The 17,600-nt window shown below is 40.1% G+C and overlaps 2 protein-coding genes across 2 annotated transcripts in view; both read right to left on the bottom strand.

The window, feature by feature from the left end:
* The window catches only part of ppp1r37 (protein phosphatase 1, regulatory subunit 37), a 39,716-nt gene extending 25,202 nt beyond the window's left edge, over window positions 1-14,514 (bottom strand). The window contains 1 exon segment of the mRNA XM_018702057.2: window positions 12,674-14,514. Within this exon segment, the coding sequence (XP_018557573.1) occupies window positions 12,674-13,418 (745 nt within the window). The 5' untranslated portion in view covers window positions 13,419-14,514.
* A 2,226-nt stretch (window positions 14,515-16,740) lies between these two features.
* LOC108900816 (histone H2A) lies at window positions 16,741-17,600 on the bottom strand. Its single transcript, XM_018702058.1, has 2 exons — window positions 17,512-17,600; window positions 16,741-17,213 (listed from the first exon to the last, which is right to left on the bottom strand). The coding sequence occupies exon 2, from the start codon at window positions 17,204-17,206 to the stop codon at window positions 16,790-16,792; it is 417 nt and encodes a 138-aa protein (XP_018557574.1). The 5' UTR covers window positions 17,207-17,213; window positions 17,512-17,600; the 3' UTR covers window positions 16,741-16,789.

Below are 17,600 nucleotides of genomic sequence, written 5' to 3'. Positions count from 1 at the left end.
ATAAAGCAAGAAGATGGGTCCATTTGTTTTAATGAAAAAGTAGGAAATAGTGAAAAAGAGACAAAGCAAGAAAGGAAACCAGTAACAGAGCACAACTTAGGAGTCAAATGCCCTGTTAAATAAAAGTAAGAGATGTGAGCTTCAGGGCTGCAGGATAATTAAGAGCTGGGCTACAGCTGTTGTCTGCATTTCTGCTTGCTCTGTCTTTCTTTTATTGCACTCCCTCCAGTGCTGCTGGTACATGTATGGAAGGAGTGGTGATGAGGAGGTACGCAGAAGGGGGAAGAGAGGGAGGAGAAACGACTGCTCCAAACAACATCTTTGAAAACCAGGTTACGAGGAAATAGAAAGCTGATTATATGCACCGTCAAAAAAATATATGATTACTCTGAACTTAAAAAAAAAAAAAAAAAAAAAAAACCTCACTAAAAATCCCACTTTTTCCTCTGAGAGAGAAGACACTAGACTCCCAAGATCACTGAATATATCATTGTCAACCAGCTTAGGTTCTGGTCAGAATTCAGTGGCAACTCCTCAAAACTTGTCGCGCTCTGCAACTTGTCGAATATTATCTCATAAATCCAAGTTAAGCTGTCAGGGAATACATTTCCTTTGTTGCACTGCACCATCCTAAAATTTGCCCTAACCACCCCTTCAATAGACAAAACCAGCTCTTCATGTTGTACTGAGGGGGAAAAAAAATCAAAAAGGGCAGGGCCGCTGCTTTAAAAACACCCTGGATTGAGACTTCAGGCGTGGAGAAGACAGGGAGAGGAGACGATCAAAGAGCGAAGAGAACTTGTTCATCTCTGCTCTGACTCAGTGAATCTGCCTAATGACTCAAACGAGCAGCACACTCCTTTTCTCATTGTTACTGTTGTTGGCCACCATCCACTATATAACACAACAACACACACTAAATCACTTTCTGCTGCCACTGCTGATCGTGTGAGCAAAATAACAATAATAAAAGAGTCACTTAACTAACATTATAAAATCATACAACACTGAAATTCAGAAAATGTTGTTTAGTTGCTGACAAATGAATTAACAATACACAATAATATCATAGAACTCTTCAGCTTTCAAATAATTTCACTCACATTCTTCCCATCATGAGTTAAAAGGCAGTCAATAGGAAATCAATGCAATCAATCAAAAAATATATGGTCATAGTATGTCAGAGATTGGGAAATCAATTTATGATAATCAGGTTTGCTGGAGTATACTCCTCCAGCACTACGCTGTGTCTGCTTTAACTCTACCCTAACAAGTTCTGGCTCTGGTGTATCTGTGCTGCAGCGCACAGCCAGTTGGATTGGTATCTTGGGGCGAGGAAAAACTGCAGGCAATGAGGGAGGCCTACCTACCATAAATCATAAATCAATTACTTAAGCTGAACAACTGGCAGAGCTGCAACAAGTCAAGACACATATGTTCAGAGCAGAGAGCTGTACTCACAATACATTTTTTCTTTAAGTTTTAGGCACTGAATGAGAGCAAATGCTCAGTTGGCTAAACCTGCTACTTCACTTCCACACCTTAATTGTCTTAAAGCTATAAAGCACATGATGAGATCAGTGAAAAATTAACACGTCATTTTACTGCAACAATGGCAGGCAGATTTCAGAGCAGTAACTTCAAATGGTACACCTGAGGTTGCAGCCAGCTTGGGGAATTTGACCTACAACTGCTGTAAAATAATTATTAGCTATTGTATTGATTCATTTCACCACCAAACTGCTCCACATCTTGTCCTGTATGTGTAATACATGTCGTATATTGACCTGATTTGTGAAAACTTGTACTAGGGACAGATCATTTTGGCCTTTGCAGAGCTTTCCCATTTCTTTATCTACCATTCTGCCCTTCATTGGCACCACATTTCAGTATGATGTAGTTCAATATAACATCCATCCATTTTCTAAACTGCTTAACCAGTTTCAAGTTCCAGTTTAAGAGGGCTGGAGCCTATCCCAGCATGCACTGGGCAACGGGCAGGTTCACTCTGGACAGGTCTTCAGTCTTTGGAGGAGCCAGGGTAGCTCCCATGTTTCTGATGTCAGACAGGGGGTGTGGGGTGCGGGTAGAGCAATTTCCCACAATTTCTGATATTCACACCCACTTTACACAGTGATTGGCAAGCTGTGTGGAGGCGACAAAGCAGACAGGATTTCAAATCCTGTCTCTATCTTTCTTTTTCCATTTTTGAATCAATTATTGGTCACTTTTCATGTGCACAATTGAACAAGCACAATAAATGCCTTCCCTTACCTGGAGAGACTGTTGGAAAATGTGTGCCATTATTTCCATATTTAAATAATATCTCATCTTCGCCCTCTCTGTGACGGCCAACTTTTCACTCTGCCTTCACGTGTGGATGTTCAGATCAGGTATAAACACTTCTGCCTTATGGCATGGCCTTTACATTGCTACCCTGTAAACAACATGTTATTGTACCTGCACAAAAAAATAACATTTATTCCAATATCTATTGTTCCTCTTATTTCCCTGTCATCAAAAAATTATGCTTCATTATTAAATGCAGCAGCTAAAAATAAAAGACTTCTCTCCTCCTTTGTAGCTGCACAACATCATAACACTATTGCAGTCAAAACCTCTACCGCCGCCCACAAAAGGTCAAAACAGATCAACCCAGAGCGCCCACAGTGTGAGCGTGGGCTTTGGTACCAGACTCAGTTTGTGCTAGCCGTACTGGGATAGATGAGTGGCCCGTTGTATGAATGTTCCCTAAACCTGTTATCATCTCCATGACAGGCTATTATATGAGACACAAAGTCAGGAATTTCAATTTGATGCTCCATAGTATCCACTTTTTCCAGAGCAGTTACCTGTATAACATGAGGTGGGAGGCTATTTGTTGCGTGATAAAGCACAAGCATTTGTTGGCGTAAGTGATCGATAAACAGGCTAAGGAAATTAAACATGCATATAAGGGATGCACACAAAATGTAGCATATTTCATTGTGTGTATAATGGCTTAATTCAAAACATGGAGTGGATGTAGGACTGTGAGGATTTTGGGGATTGTGAGGTAAGAGGTTTGTGAGGGCTTGAAGTTCTGCCCATTTTTTCCCCCAACATTCACACCTGGCCAGTTGCAGCAGAAACAGTACAACCATTGGATTGTTAGTTTTGGAAAGTTACAAAATAAACTGGGCAACACCTCCCTTCCTCTGAACTTCTGAAAGGAGCTTTCTACAGTTTTCAGACTTCTTTAAAAACATCTAAAAGAACATGTAATGGCCCTGAATACTTTCTTATGAATCTCTTCAAAAGCACTTGATGTTGAAGCCAAACCTCTAGAGCCCGTGTACACACAATTCTTATCTTACAAAGTGATGAAAAAGAGCTAGCACCTAACCTACCTAAAAGCTGCTGTCATAAGAAGGTGCTGAATAGATGTAGACAGCCATCATCTTAGGACAAAATCACTCTCTGCCAGCTCTTTCTCCACATTTGCACAACAAATGATCATTTTAGAGATGCTGTTTACTGCACAGAACCAAGGATAAGTAGAGTAAGGTTATGAATGAATTCTTGAGAAGGCATTCAAGTAAAGTCTGACCCTGTTTGTGTACATGTCAGTGTCTGTCTCTCCTCCTCAGCCTTGCCATCTTTCTACCTTCATTACTCATTCTTTGTCTAGCTAACAAGAAACAAAGTGCAAACACACAGTCTGCAGGTGCTGTGCTTTTCCCCTTACTCCAACAACAAGGAGGAAACAAGCAAAGACAAGTGTTTGCATGTGTGCAGAGGAGGCGGCGACTCTATTTGAAGAGACAGACAGACAGACGACTGAGAGGCCTGGCACAAAAAGAGGATTCCATTGAAAATTTTCGACTTTCGCAACATCTTAAATTTCTTCTGTGCGGCATGTACTGGTTTCACTAGTTAAGAATGATACAGCACATTCTGCATGTGCTGAAGACTGTATAAGCCTCAGTCAAACTATCATAGATAAACACCTGACCTGCCATCTGCACACATCTGGAAAAGACAGCTGAGGTTTCAAAAATGTAACGTTACATAACAACACACTGAGAGAAAGGACTGTTACTATGGAGGACCACCAGGTATCATGGAAATAGTAACACAATTTCTGCATCAAACATCATTGTTTTCACTTGTTTTGCCAGTGCAAAAGGCAGTGCCACGGGGAGGCTGAGTGGAATGGCTAAAAGCAGTAAATGACTACGCAAATGGAAATGCTAAAAGGTAAAGGAAAAGCAGAAGGGAAATGGAAATGCAAATGAGAAAGGAAATTGGCTTTTCAAAAGCCTGATTAAAATATGTATTTTTAATTCAGTTTGTGTCCAGTTATTTATGTCTCTTTATAAACTGCATTTTCAAATACATTTGTGAATTCCATTAATTATATGATTTCTTCAATGTACTTTTAAATTATGTACTCTGGACTGTTTTATGTTGTTTTTGTAAACTGATTTTTTAATTTGAACTGTTTATTGATTGATTTCATTTAAGAATTATTTTAATAATTCTTTTTATTTGCCATTAAAATATCAAATAATTAAATACTTGGTATTTTAGTCTATTTATTTAGAGATTAATAATACAATTAGTTATCAAGTAATGAAATGGTTCATTTCTATTTCAGTGACACTTGGGGTCCTCCATATATTACAAGGCACTGGCCTACCTTACACTCAGACACTTTATTATGTAGCAGCTAATACTACCCCACAACAACTAACAACCAATCCTCTTGAAGGATTAGTATGTTGATAGGGGGAGGGATGCTTTTATAATCAAAAGCATGAGGTCTCTGGAAAGTAACTGCCACTTTGAACTGATTATTTATACATCTTTTATTAAGATAAAATGTCTGTAATGAAAGGTAACAGCTGAGAAACCAGTGCTGACAGGTTACATGCTTTGAGGGGAAATTATTCCCAGCCAGCAGTTCAGAAAAGGAGCTCCAACAGAGAAGATTGGATGCAGAGCACTCACGAGCACATTGAGGCCAGGTGTCCAACTAGCACTGCTTAGAATTTAATCCACTCTGTTTCAGATGTATGGCCAACATCTTCAGCAGTCTTTAAGTGATTTGCTGCCCCACTGACTGAACCAGTCCAGTCTGAGGTTGGTTTGCACTGTCAGTCGATTAGGTATTGTGCAGCTCGCATACTGCGGCTGTCAGATGAAAATCTGAAATGTCACATTATGTTTATGTCTTAGTTGACAATTACAATGAGCTCAATCCATCCTCTAGAGGTTTTTACAAATGTTCATAAGCCAAGAATGAGAACATTCAGTTCAGACGAAACCATATAGTCCTTCAACTAAAAGTGAGTCATACTGTATCAGCTTAATTTGATACTGTATATTGGCATATTTGCATGTTTGGCTTCATTTAGAACATGGTCGCCAAAGTGATGAGTCTGAAAACTATGACCTAAGTCTGCCTGAGATGCAGTGGTATGTAGCAGTAAAGAAGTCAATGTCAAAAACACTAAAAGCACTCATTTAAATGATAAATGACAACTGCATTAATTCTTCACACATACAGCACAATGCAAATAAACAATATGTAAGATATATTTTAGGATGTCAGTGACCATTTGAGGTCCTGCTGGGGATGCTAGCACTGCTAAAATTATGTTGCTTTTTCACCATGTAATATTTGCGTGTGCAAGTACTCATAACACAAACAACAGTTTGAAAAAATATATTGACATGCAAACTAATTGCAGGAAAAAAAGAGGCCCCAGTGTGTAAATGCCTTTAGACTGTATTTAAACACAGCACGTTATAACAGAGAGCAGGAGGGGGAAAAACAGAGCATACAGAAGAGGAGTATTTGTTGTTTTTTTGTTGATAAAGCATTTCATAGTATGTCCATACTAAACCAATTAAATTGTTAAATTCATCTTTTACTTCTCCATTTCAGCCCTCCAACCAGAATAGAACAGTTCGCCTTTAATGTTCACTGTTGATCGTTGTCACTACAAATGCCACTAAAGCCAAATACATACCTGAACTGTCACTATTAACCTGGTTTTATGTTGTTTTTATCAGATGATATAGCAATTATAAAATAAGGATTTGATCTTATCACTGTATTGCAGCAACTTGAGAATGGCAGCAGTTTTAAATGTAGGGTTTCTGGATCACTACTAAACAACCATTTCATATTAGTTCAGTTGTCTGACAACAGACAGAAAAATACTTAAATGAGATGCTGCATTAAAACACAGACCACAGGGTGCAGGAGGACAGTGAATGGAGGTGTAATGGGCTGTCACTCAGCAGAGTAACCAGGTGTGTGTGCAGCCTACTCACAGACTGAGAATGTGTGACAGCAAAGTTAAGAAGATACTTCTAAGTCATCTCTAACTTTTTCCTGCAGTGACATATTTCAAATATTGACATAGCTGATGATACAGAACTGCTGTTGTAATTAATCTGTCTTTATGCTGATTTTGTCAGATGACATCCTGATTGGCTGGCTAGCTTACTTAGTGTGGACATAGTCTAAAAGTGAAAACACGAAATCACCTATATTTTGAGGTGACAACAGAGATGTATGAAATAACAGGCCAAGCCTTCAGGCAAACTTCCAGAAATGGGTGCGAATGTGTTGGGGGAAGAACACAGAAATACTGCCAGCTCCAACTTAACATGCAAGTGCCAGCGTTCAAAATAGACCCCCTCTCCTCGTCTCCAGTCCATGTTCCCTGCCATTTCACACTGCTGTGCTGTGGATGGCGACAGCAGCGTCATTCACACATGACAGCTGGCTGCCTGGCTCGTCAGAGGTGGGGCAGAATGGCAGGGCCTGTGGCACTGCTGCTGAGTGCCTCTACCAGTCTGGATGACAAGACGGTGACAGTAGGTAAACACACTGAGAGAGATAAAAGTCTGAAGGTAGGAGCTGCCTCCTGCTCTATAACAGATGAGCCTAAAATTCATCCATTTAACCCATTTACATAACCTATTTCATGTTGTATCAACATAGATCTGCATGATGGTGGAGGATCAAAAGTAAACCAAGTAAATTTAATGGCCACTAATGGTGTGGCTCTCTGGCAAGACATTGCAGGAGTGTGATTATGCAAAAACCCTGGAATTGATTCCAAGTAGCTGCGTGCAGATCAATAATTAACAGACAGCACTCAGGGGAGACTGAGGCAGAATCTGAGAAAAATTACAACACCTGCAACCCCCAGGCTTCCTACAAAACACAAACATCCCACACAATACCAGTCCTCAAATTTCACGTCACTGCACACACAATATAGACCTCGAGCATTTTAGCTTTGTTTGCACATAACTGCAGACACAGCAACTACAACTTGACAGTATATAATAACACAACATTCCTCTGGTGACTTCATGCCTTAAGCGGTGTAAGACATTATAACTGTCCATCAACAACAGCTTGTCTCTTTGTATGATGAATTATGATGCCAGTTAAAAAAAAATCACAAACACAAGAAAACCCAGAGCAGCCATTTTAAACTATCTCCCACATGAAACCAAGCCTGCATGTGAGAGAGAGAGAGAGAAAGCTGTCAGACCAGATGGAGAGTGACATTATGAGCAAACAACAGTTGTATGCTCTATTTTTAAATGAGGGGGCATTTTGTGCAATGTGTAGAGTGTGTAGGTAATATTTGTCACTTCCAGACTCCTCAGGAGTGATAAGAGCAGGTATGGGAGGGGGAGAGCAACAAAGTCCTGTTTGACGAGGACGGAAAGTCCTACACAGACATCAGGAGAGGATGACAAATCATCACAGACAAAAGCTGGTAAATTTCAGAGACTTGTATGTTCTGTGTCTGCTCTGCCAATTACTGTCAACCCACAGTTTTCTTGGTAAAGATCACCACCGTTTAGGGTTATACTGCAGACAGACACAAGGTCAAAGGGCAGGGTTTGTTACAAAACAAGCAACAACAGACACACACTTTCTTGCTCAAATTTACAAGACAACAAGGTGCATGTGTAGCACAGACAGGCAGAAATGCATAATAGATGGATGTACAAACAAGAGCTATCCCAGAGTGCTGATGTTATCAGCAGGTATTACAGATATATGGCACCAGTGTGTATTACTGACTGGGAAAAATATGCTGACAAAAAGAAACACTAATTTAGAGACAGTGTCACAAGCGTTGTTTATCTAGCAGACTGCAGTGTATACAATACTTTGCAACACCAGCACCAGCAGAGTAGCTGTTTGACAGCTGAGCAGATCCAATCAAGTTTTTCTTGATTTGATTGTCAAATTTTGATCTTAAATTAATAATTAGTTCACTAATTGATTAGCTGATAGATAGGAAATTAATCTGCACATAACACTCTCTACACTCATGGTAGATTTATTAAATATAACATGTTTTGGTCAGATAATTTCATAAAGACTTTTTATTTCCACTCAACAGGCCTTATTGGTCTGCCTCTAGCACAAACTGAACTCTCTCCTAGGGTTTCAAAGCCTTTGTCCATTCTCTACACTGAAAGCTTTGCTTATCAGTTGGTAACTTGGTCCACAGCCACAACACATAACATTTCATGGGTCACAGAGCCTCTAATAACCTGGTGCCAAGTGGGCCTTGGGTCTGATGACACGAGACAGAGCTGCACGTAGGCCAAAGAGTGTGGTCGCTTGCAGGATAAACACTCATTAATGTGAAGGAATCATCCGCCCTGCAAATAGTAGGCTTTACCTTATTTGTACACAAAGCTGTATTACAATAAAGTTTCAATACTGTAATACTTATTATACTGTTATACTTATTATTCTTGCATCAGGGTTTAACAGAAGCAATCTGTTAAGTCTGATGAAATAAATGAATTAGCACATGCTTGCAGTGCGATCCAGTGCTTTTGTAAAGACATGCTTTGAGGATTTAAGCCCAAACTGCACCTAGGGTGAATTGGCGAGCCAAGGGAGAAGAAACAGGGGAGGAGGGGAAGCTACGCAGCATGTTGGGAAGTTCAGGAATCTCAGGATATGATGTAGTATTTGCCCAGGCCTGGGGGGGAAAGAACAAGCGTCCCTCAAGTCTAGACAGGGAGAGGGGAAAGATATAAAAGAGTGCGAAAGAAGTAGATTATCTAACTCAGAATAAAAGGACATTCAAGTATTTTACAACTTCCCTCCTGCTGTTCAAGAGTACGTCAACAAAATTAAGCTGTTGTGAACAACAATACAAAGACAGTTCCATGAGCTGCGGCTTGTCTGTATTTTTTTTGTTCATTCTGGTCTCACATATTGAATGTAAGCCGAAATTACAAAACTTGACGACGTCAATTCACAGCTGGCTGCTATTGTTCCACGTACTTTACTCCCTTCTGACCCTCTGGTGTTTTTTTAAATGGCGGCTTTCCTGACTCCATGAAGGTTACACCTGTTCAGAAGCTCATTTCGTGACAGCAATTAAACCAGATATATGAACATTTAATACCCATCTAACATATTCCTGCCTCTGCTCCTTACGGCAGTAACTCATACTGTGCATGGAACGAAGCTCCAGGCTCTGTGAGCTCAGACCCACTTCTCTGTTTTTGTTTCTGACAGATGACATAAGACAGGGACCAAGAAAACCTGACACCAGATCTGCCGATAAAGGGTCTGGATGGTTCATGAATCTATTGTGGGACAGTGCTCACTCCTAAGGAGGAATGAGGAGCCTCGGGGTGGAAATTCAGATATATTTCATTTCCTGGACTTTAACTCAGAGACACACACATTCAGATAGCCTGTCCCATGTGTGAGCATGTGCCAAAGACAGATGGCAGATGGAGTAAGGAAAAGATATCCAGGTGAATGTCAAAGGTTTGGGAAGTTCACCACTAACAGACTTGTACAGTACTTTAACAAAATTTTGAAACAATTCCCAGAATGAGCAATTATTTATTCAACCTTAGGCATAGAGTAATTATCAGGCTTCATTAGTTGCAAAAAAGTCCCTTTAGCCTACTGGGGCAGACCGAGTCCTAGAAAATTTGGTAACTGCTTCGATGCTACTTTATTTTACAGGTTGTTATATGTTTATAAGCAGGACTGAAATTTTTCAGAGTTGAGTGTATTTTATTTGTTAACAAAAATAAGGAATTTCCTATGCAACTGAAAACTACAGGATCTGATGAAATTCAGCCAATATGCAGCATAAATGTCAATTGAATAAATGCCTGCAGAGTGGATTTACACTGTATGAAGGTTCAGTCATTAAGAATCTAAATTAAGGGGATGTTTTCATTTTCGTTATTGTTGTTATGTTATAAAAGTTATTTTCCCTGTCTTATATTACTGTTGAAATTTTGGACATGCAGTCAGTGTGGCCAGGTCTGGAACCAGGAAAACAAAATTCAACAAATAACCCAGGAGGGTATAAAATGCTTCAACTCATGAAGATGATAAATAAAATTACTTCAGTCTGAATTCACAATGATCATACTTAGACTGAAATCAGCTAATATGATCAAATTTTGAGAGTTTGAGATTTTGGAGTCCAAATCACAGTATTTGTCCAAACCACTAGACTAAAACACAACACAGTGTTATCTTCATCTACATTAAAAGTAGAGCGTTCTGTATCATGTGATTAACTTCACTGCCATCAACTGTGTGTGTATCTCTATATCAACTGCACAATCAGCTGGACCTTTGGAACTTAAATAAACTATGTGATAAATGTGCTGTGATAAATAGTCTGATCCCAGACTACAGTCACCAAGATACTTTACTGTTCCCAGCCTTGGGTGTTTCATAAGGGTTCAGAACTCTTGGCTAACTGGGTTGGACTTTGTCCCTGTAGAGAGTGGCTGAAGATATTTCATGTCCAATTTACTATCAGACTGGCTGCCTGGCATGTGCAATGTAAAGGTGCTGATACAGAAACAGTTTGGAAAAGCAGCAGGGTTAAGTGACAAGCAGTGAGAGGAATGGATGCTATAAACATGTAAAATATGTTAAGTGGGTTGAGTATAATTTACAGTGTTTTCCTGACCAACTGCAGGGGTGTTAATAGAACAATTCATATTCAGCTGAACACGAGGCAGTATTGTTCATGCATATTAATCTTGCTGCTTTTGTGCTTCTTTCCACTCCCCCTCCCCCATCTGGACATTTCGCACCACTGACCCTTGCCTTGGTCTGGCCTACATTTTTGGTTTTATACACCAGGGAAAAAACACAGGATTCTCACTGGCTTACCCTTAAAACCACACAGGTCACAGACATTGAGACCAGTAGGCTCCACTGACAGCATACTTCAAATTAGACTACCACCAGCTGTGTAACTACAGTACGTCGACTGCCGTCACAGCACTGTGAGCAAACACCGTTTTTTACACCATGTAGGTCTGTTTATTCAGTGATGTACACTGTCCACGCCAGATGAAGGAGCGAGTGAGTCATGGTCAGATCATACACGACTTCCCAGCTCTACTAAAAAAAAAAAACCAAACCAAAAAAAACTAAACACTAAACTATGTGTACTGAAGCAGTATAAGTCTAAGTATAAAGAGCTAATAATTGATATTATTATTCCTGAGTCAGGACTGGGGCAAGAAAAGGTAACTGTGACAATCCTACAGCTTGGTACATTATACTGTTGCCGAAACATATTTCTGGCACTAAGTGTGTTTTGCTGTCGTAGAGCTCACTCTGTGAGATGAGCGTAAAGCCTGATCTAATCAAAAAATACAGAAAAGAAAAAGGTGTGACTGAAACAAATGTTAATATTATACTGTATGTACAATATATGTCACATTGTCCTTTATTATATTCATTACACATGCATACTACTCTATAAATACTAATCTATGTACAAAAATAAATTCGAAATGTGCATTGTCTACTATGTCATTTGATCTGGATTGGCAGAGAGAGGATTTATTCATTCACTGGTTCAATGCAATGTAATGTACATCATAATGTATACTGCTTTCTAACTCTAACATGGAAGAGTAACTTTAATAGGTGAAAAGGTAACTTCTCATTTTGCGGAAACGTGAAAGATTTTGTTCCCTATATCAACACAGTAAAGGCAGTGCCATATCCTGCATGAGCTTCCTTTGGACATGTTTTCACTGAACAAACAGGAACCTACTGTGGTAAAATGGCACACCTCAAGGAGTGGTGGGATCCACTCACAATACTGCACACGGCCCAGGGCTATATTTAGAAGTATAGGAAGTGTTGGAAATTAAAACTGACTAAGACCAAGCCATTATGTTATTTATTTGACTATTTAAAGTGAGAACTGAACTTCTGTTTGAAAAAGGGGTGGGGGCACAGGTGTTGCCTGAGGACTGAAGAGACTGTAGCGTCATCTTGCAAGAGACTAAGAGCTTTGAAGACAGACACAAAACAAAATTCCCACCAAAGACCAGCACATCAAAACACTTCTCATGCACCAGTGTTAATGTCCACCCATTCAGATTTTACTGACTACACACTGAAAATGGACCATGACAGGGCACATTTCAAACCCAATCTGAGCAGAGTGAATATTTTTTTCCAATAAGAAGCTTGAGAAAATGTTATTAAAAGTCCTATGAGAATAAATTCTTGTAAAACATGTTGAACTGACATGTTCATACAGGCACAATAGACAAGGAGGATAAATGGAAAATCATTCACACATACAGATATGCAGAAACAAACACACAGTTTTACCATGTCTCCAGGGGTCTTTGGGCTCCACTGCTCCAGAGACAATGTCGTCGTCTGAAGGAAATGTCACCCTCTTTCCACTTGGTTTGTGTTTATCGTCCCCCTCCTCCACTGAGGGGTACAGTCCAGCCTGGTCCACGGCAGGAGCCTCTGTGCTGCTCGCCTGGCTTGGATCTGACGGGCTTTCTGTCGTGCTGCCAGCTGGGACATCCTGAGACGTGGACTCTGAGGCTAAAGTGTTGTCTAATGACGATCTGACGTTTGTCGATTCGGCCTCCAACACCCCGCTCTCATCCAGACTCAGATCCACACCTATGTCCATTTCCCCACCATCATCCCTGTCACCAACAACAGGATCAGTGTCTTTGTCGTCCTTCATTTTCTCCAGCCCAATATCGTCCCTGTGCTGCTCATCATTAGAAAAGATCAAGTCAGTGGGTTTTGCTATCACAGGGGTGTCCTGGGCACTGCTCTTTCTATTTCCATTGACCTCATCAATTTCCAGTGTGTCTTGTACCTGGTGGTTATCCTCCTTGGCTCCCTGAAGGTTGTCAGTGAGCTGAGGCATCAGGTACGTTTCAGAGGCCTCTGTGGGAACAATACTCTGCTTTTCTGTGTTACTATCTGTCATCAGTTCAGAGATCCGAGGAGTGACCCCTTCTGTGTTGTTGGTAGTGTTGTGATCCTCATCCACGTTGCTTTTTGTCTTAACATTGCACAAATCTAGACGCTGCTCTTCGATATTCATGTTTTCATTTCCAGTGAAACTCAGTCTTAAACTGTGCCAGACAGCCTGGATATTAGGTTAAACAGTAACTAGGAACCAACTTACATGGATAAGCCTGTCTCTGGTCTCTGTCTCACAGTGCACAGTGTGCACCTCTCCTGGCCCTTAATTGACCAAATTATATTCAAGTTCAGTCAGAAAATTATACCTATATCTTGACTGGTTTGTTGTTTTGGGGGTGATTTAAAGTACAGCTTTCACAAACCCCAAATCACAGATGACTTTGGTGCATCCTTGAAAACTTAGCTAATTAAAGTGCAATTTCACACAAATATCAATACAAAAAATATGTGACACCTGTGCGAAACAGATATCAGATTCAGTAATTACTTATTTGCCAAATCAGGCAACTTTGCTCATCTACCACTATCAGGCAACCACCACTGCCAACCGCGTCCTATTGCTCCAAGTGGGAACCGACTAAAGCCTCCCTGGTCGTCAGCACATTGCCAGCAGTATTTCAGAGGACCAGGACAGTCAATTGAAATGATCAAGTCACTCAGGGTGCCTCCATTACGCTAGCAAAGTGATCTTACTGCCCGATACAAAACCAATTCATTTGCATGAATTTGAGCGAGCTAACGTTAGCTAGCTTGCTAAAGTTGTTGTCCAATAATGACACCCAGGCCCGTGTGCGGTCGCATGCCTGCTTTTTTGCGTGAGCCCGTCTGTTCTCCCCCGACAAAGTCCATTCTCCTGTGTCGAGAAAAATATTTTCCGGCTGTAGCTCTTCGTCTCACCCTCTGTCGCGCTGCAGCTCGGCTCGCATCACAACCCTCGACCAGCGGCAGCCAGAAAAAAAACAGGCGTCACACTCTGAGCAATGGGCATGTTTCGGTGGCTAATGCTGCTGCTAAGGAACCGTGCCGAAGATAGACTTACCGGCACTAACAGTGCTAACGTTTACGAGATTATACTAAAGATATTCCGAGCGTTTAGGTCCCGTAGGTCTCTCTCTATCCGGGTAAAGTCTGATGAACCTGTTTTTGTCTAGCGGTGCCATTCGCTAGCTTGTTGAAGTCCAACAACTGTTTGTTGTTCACACGTCTTACGTCATCACGTCGTTACCTACAGGGGAACGTTCAGCAGACGCAATGTTACAGAGAGTTGCAAAAAAGTACTTAAATATTTTAAAGGTTTACAGGAATGTTTAGCTTAAAGTACACCGTTAGAAAACGAAGACAGTGTTGCGTTCTGTAATCCTTCCACTTTAGATTATCTTAGTGATTTGTTTACACTGTTTAATACAAGTCCACATATAGAGAATACAGTGCAAATGTTTTAATCACTAAAAGTAAAGTGAGGTTAAAAAAATAATGCAGAAAAAAAAAACAACTTTACTTTTATAGTACTTTATACTACAACACAAAGCAAAGTCGTTCCAAAATGCTTTACAGAGAAAAATGTGAAAGAAAAAGAAAAAGGTGAGGATAATAATAATGATAACAAAAACGACAACAACATCAAAACTAATAATAATAGCAATAGTCGCAGCTATTATTATTATTATTACCTCAGGCTTCAGAAGATGTACCTGAGCTGGTTGGGTTAGGTGCAGTTAAAAGCTGATGAATAAAAGTGCATTTTAAGTTGCCTTTTGAAAATCTCAGTAGATGAAGAGAATTGTGTGGTGGGAGGAAGAGAAATCCATAATTTTAGGACAGTGAAATCAATATTAGCCTTTGCCTTTAAAACAACACCAGTTCTCTTTGGTATACCTGCAGTTTTTCAAGGTGCTTGGCAGGTACATTGTTTTAAGGATCTTGGAGAACTTACCACAGTACTTCTCTGGTTTCAGCTGTCTCAGTGTCATCTAGTCTCATCATGTTAACACAGACTGACTCCATGATGCTGAGATCAGAGCTCTGTGTTGGCCAGTAAAGTTTCTGTTGCAGGACTTCTTCCACTCATTTCTGCTTTTTTCTTTGACTTATCTAATAACAAGGATGCATGAAAATCAGTGATTAGTATGCAGATCAAGAATGTCAGAAACAAATGGAAATCTTACTTCAATAGTCTTAGCAGCATTTTAATTTTATTCCATTTTGTTATATTATTATCATATGTACTCTCCTACCTTTTGCGATTGTTGTGTTCAGTCATGTCAGATTGTTGCACATTTTTTAATGCAGAAAAATAGAGAGAGAAAAAGTAGTGTTGTAAACAGTGTTTTTCATATCAGGATGTTACAGTAAATTTCCTAGTTAATTTGGAAAAGCAATATTCATTTACTGAGATAAACTTTCAGTCTTAGTAAATAAATATTGCACAGGCTGAAGAGTGTGGATGCTTTCACCATTAATATACATTGTTTCCTGGCTCCAGCAAGTTTTTTAAAAAAAAAAAAAATGGTATAATGGTAAAGGTAATGTATGTTATCACTCAATTATCTGACTAAATTAGTTTCTGAAAGTAACATTTCTCAAGGGGTGGGTTGAGTACTTTGGAATTATGTTAAGTGTTAATTAAGTATTATATCCAAACTAATCTACGAAAGGTGTCGTAGTTTCATTTGAGACAGATTAACTCTACAAATCAAGTATCCCAGGTGCAATGCTAGATCAACCTTTTGCTGACCTTTGTTAAACTAAATAGAAACATGCTGACAGGGCAAGTCATAATTCAGTGACTGCCAAACAATTCAGTGTTAATCTCAGATGATGACAAAAAAAAAAAAAAAAAAAAAAAAAAAATCACATGGATACAATTATTTTGGTGTTGTAAGATCATGAGCCTTACCAATGCAGTGTGCTCAAGTTCCTTTGTAATGTTGTCCCTGAACATCATGGAAAACATTGACCTGAACACAACTTTCCAGCAGTTTGAGTTTCCCATCATTCCTCACTTCCAACAGAAGGTGATGGTGAAATTCTTTTACTCTGGAAAACATTTTGGTTTCCAGTCAAGATTAGTAATGAGCCAAGTAAAGTTTGTATCCTTGTTAAACTTGGCTGATAAAATGCCCCCCCCCCCCCCCAAAAAAAAAAAAAAAAAAAAAACCCTCTTCTAAAAATGAGTCAGTGTTTCCCATGGTTAGACAGCTACATATCTTTGAATAGCCAATGCCAGTGAAGTTCAGAACTGAGGTCACAACCCACACTGAGTCACAGGACCAAAACTAGGGTTTGATAGAGTCAAGTTTTAAATGGGGGGGGGGGGGGGGTTCCCTTAGCTACCAGTAGGAAATGAAACAAAAGTACCCAGTTCTTTCCAGCTGCCACCAAGACATGGGTCTCTGGCAGCATTTCCCCTCAGACGCTAGTGCTCCACAAGACAGACACACTTAAAATATAACCCTTTAATAAGATTTACAACTTCTACACATTTCACATTTAAAACTCTTGAGACTGAACATCTTGAGCAGAGCTATCATCCTTAGGCAACTTCGTCTTCTTGGGGAGAAGAGTTGCATGGATATTTGGGATGACACCACCGTCTGATATGGTGACGCCCGCCAGCAGTTTGTTGAGCTCCTCGTCGTTTTTCACCGCCAACAAGATGTGGCGTGGAGCAATGCGTTGCTTCTTGTTGTCACGGCTGGCGTTTCCTGCCAGCTCCAGGATTTCAGCACAAAGGTATTCCAGGACGGCTGAGAGGTACACTGCAGAGCCAGTGCCAACCCGCTCTGCGTAGTTTCCCTTCCTGAGCAGCCTGTGGATGCGGCCTACTGGGAAAGTGATCCCTGCCCTGGAAGACCGGGACACTGCAGATTTTGGTTTGGGTACAGTTTTCTTCCCACGGCCAGACATCTTTAGTCTGAAGGGAGAGACATACCTCAGGCTAGATTACACAGTAAAAAGGAAGGGACATAGAAATTCCAAGATTCATTTAAAGTCAGGTTAATATATTTTCCACTTCAGACAAGAAAACAAGAAGTTATGAAAACAGCTGCTGTGTTTGATATAAAGGCCACAGAATATGGGTCATGAAGGTAAATGGTTTTATGAGCAACTTCTTACTAGATCTATAGAACCAAAAGCATCTTATAATCACCAACTTAACAAATAAACTCATTACTCTTGAGGCAAAAATACATCAAACTTTCCACACTCACCAGTATTCTGCACTTCCTTCAAGATGAGACAGCAGCAACACACTGAAACACAAAATCCTGCTTTTATATAAATCAGGCAGTGATGTGAT

This window comes from Lates calcarifer, linkage group LG21 (assembly GCF_001640805.2).
Source record: "Lates calcarifer isolate ASB-BC8 linkage group LG21, TLL_Latcal_v3, whole genome shotgun sequence".
NCBI classification, from domain to species: Eukaryota; Metazoa; Chordata; class Actinopteri; family Centropomidae; genus Lates; species Lates calcarifer.
This window is presented reverse-complemented; position numbering and strand designations above follow the sequence as displayed.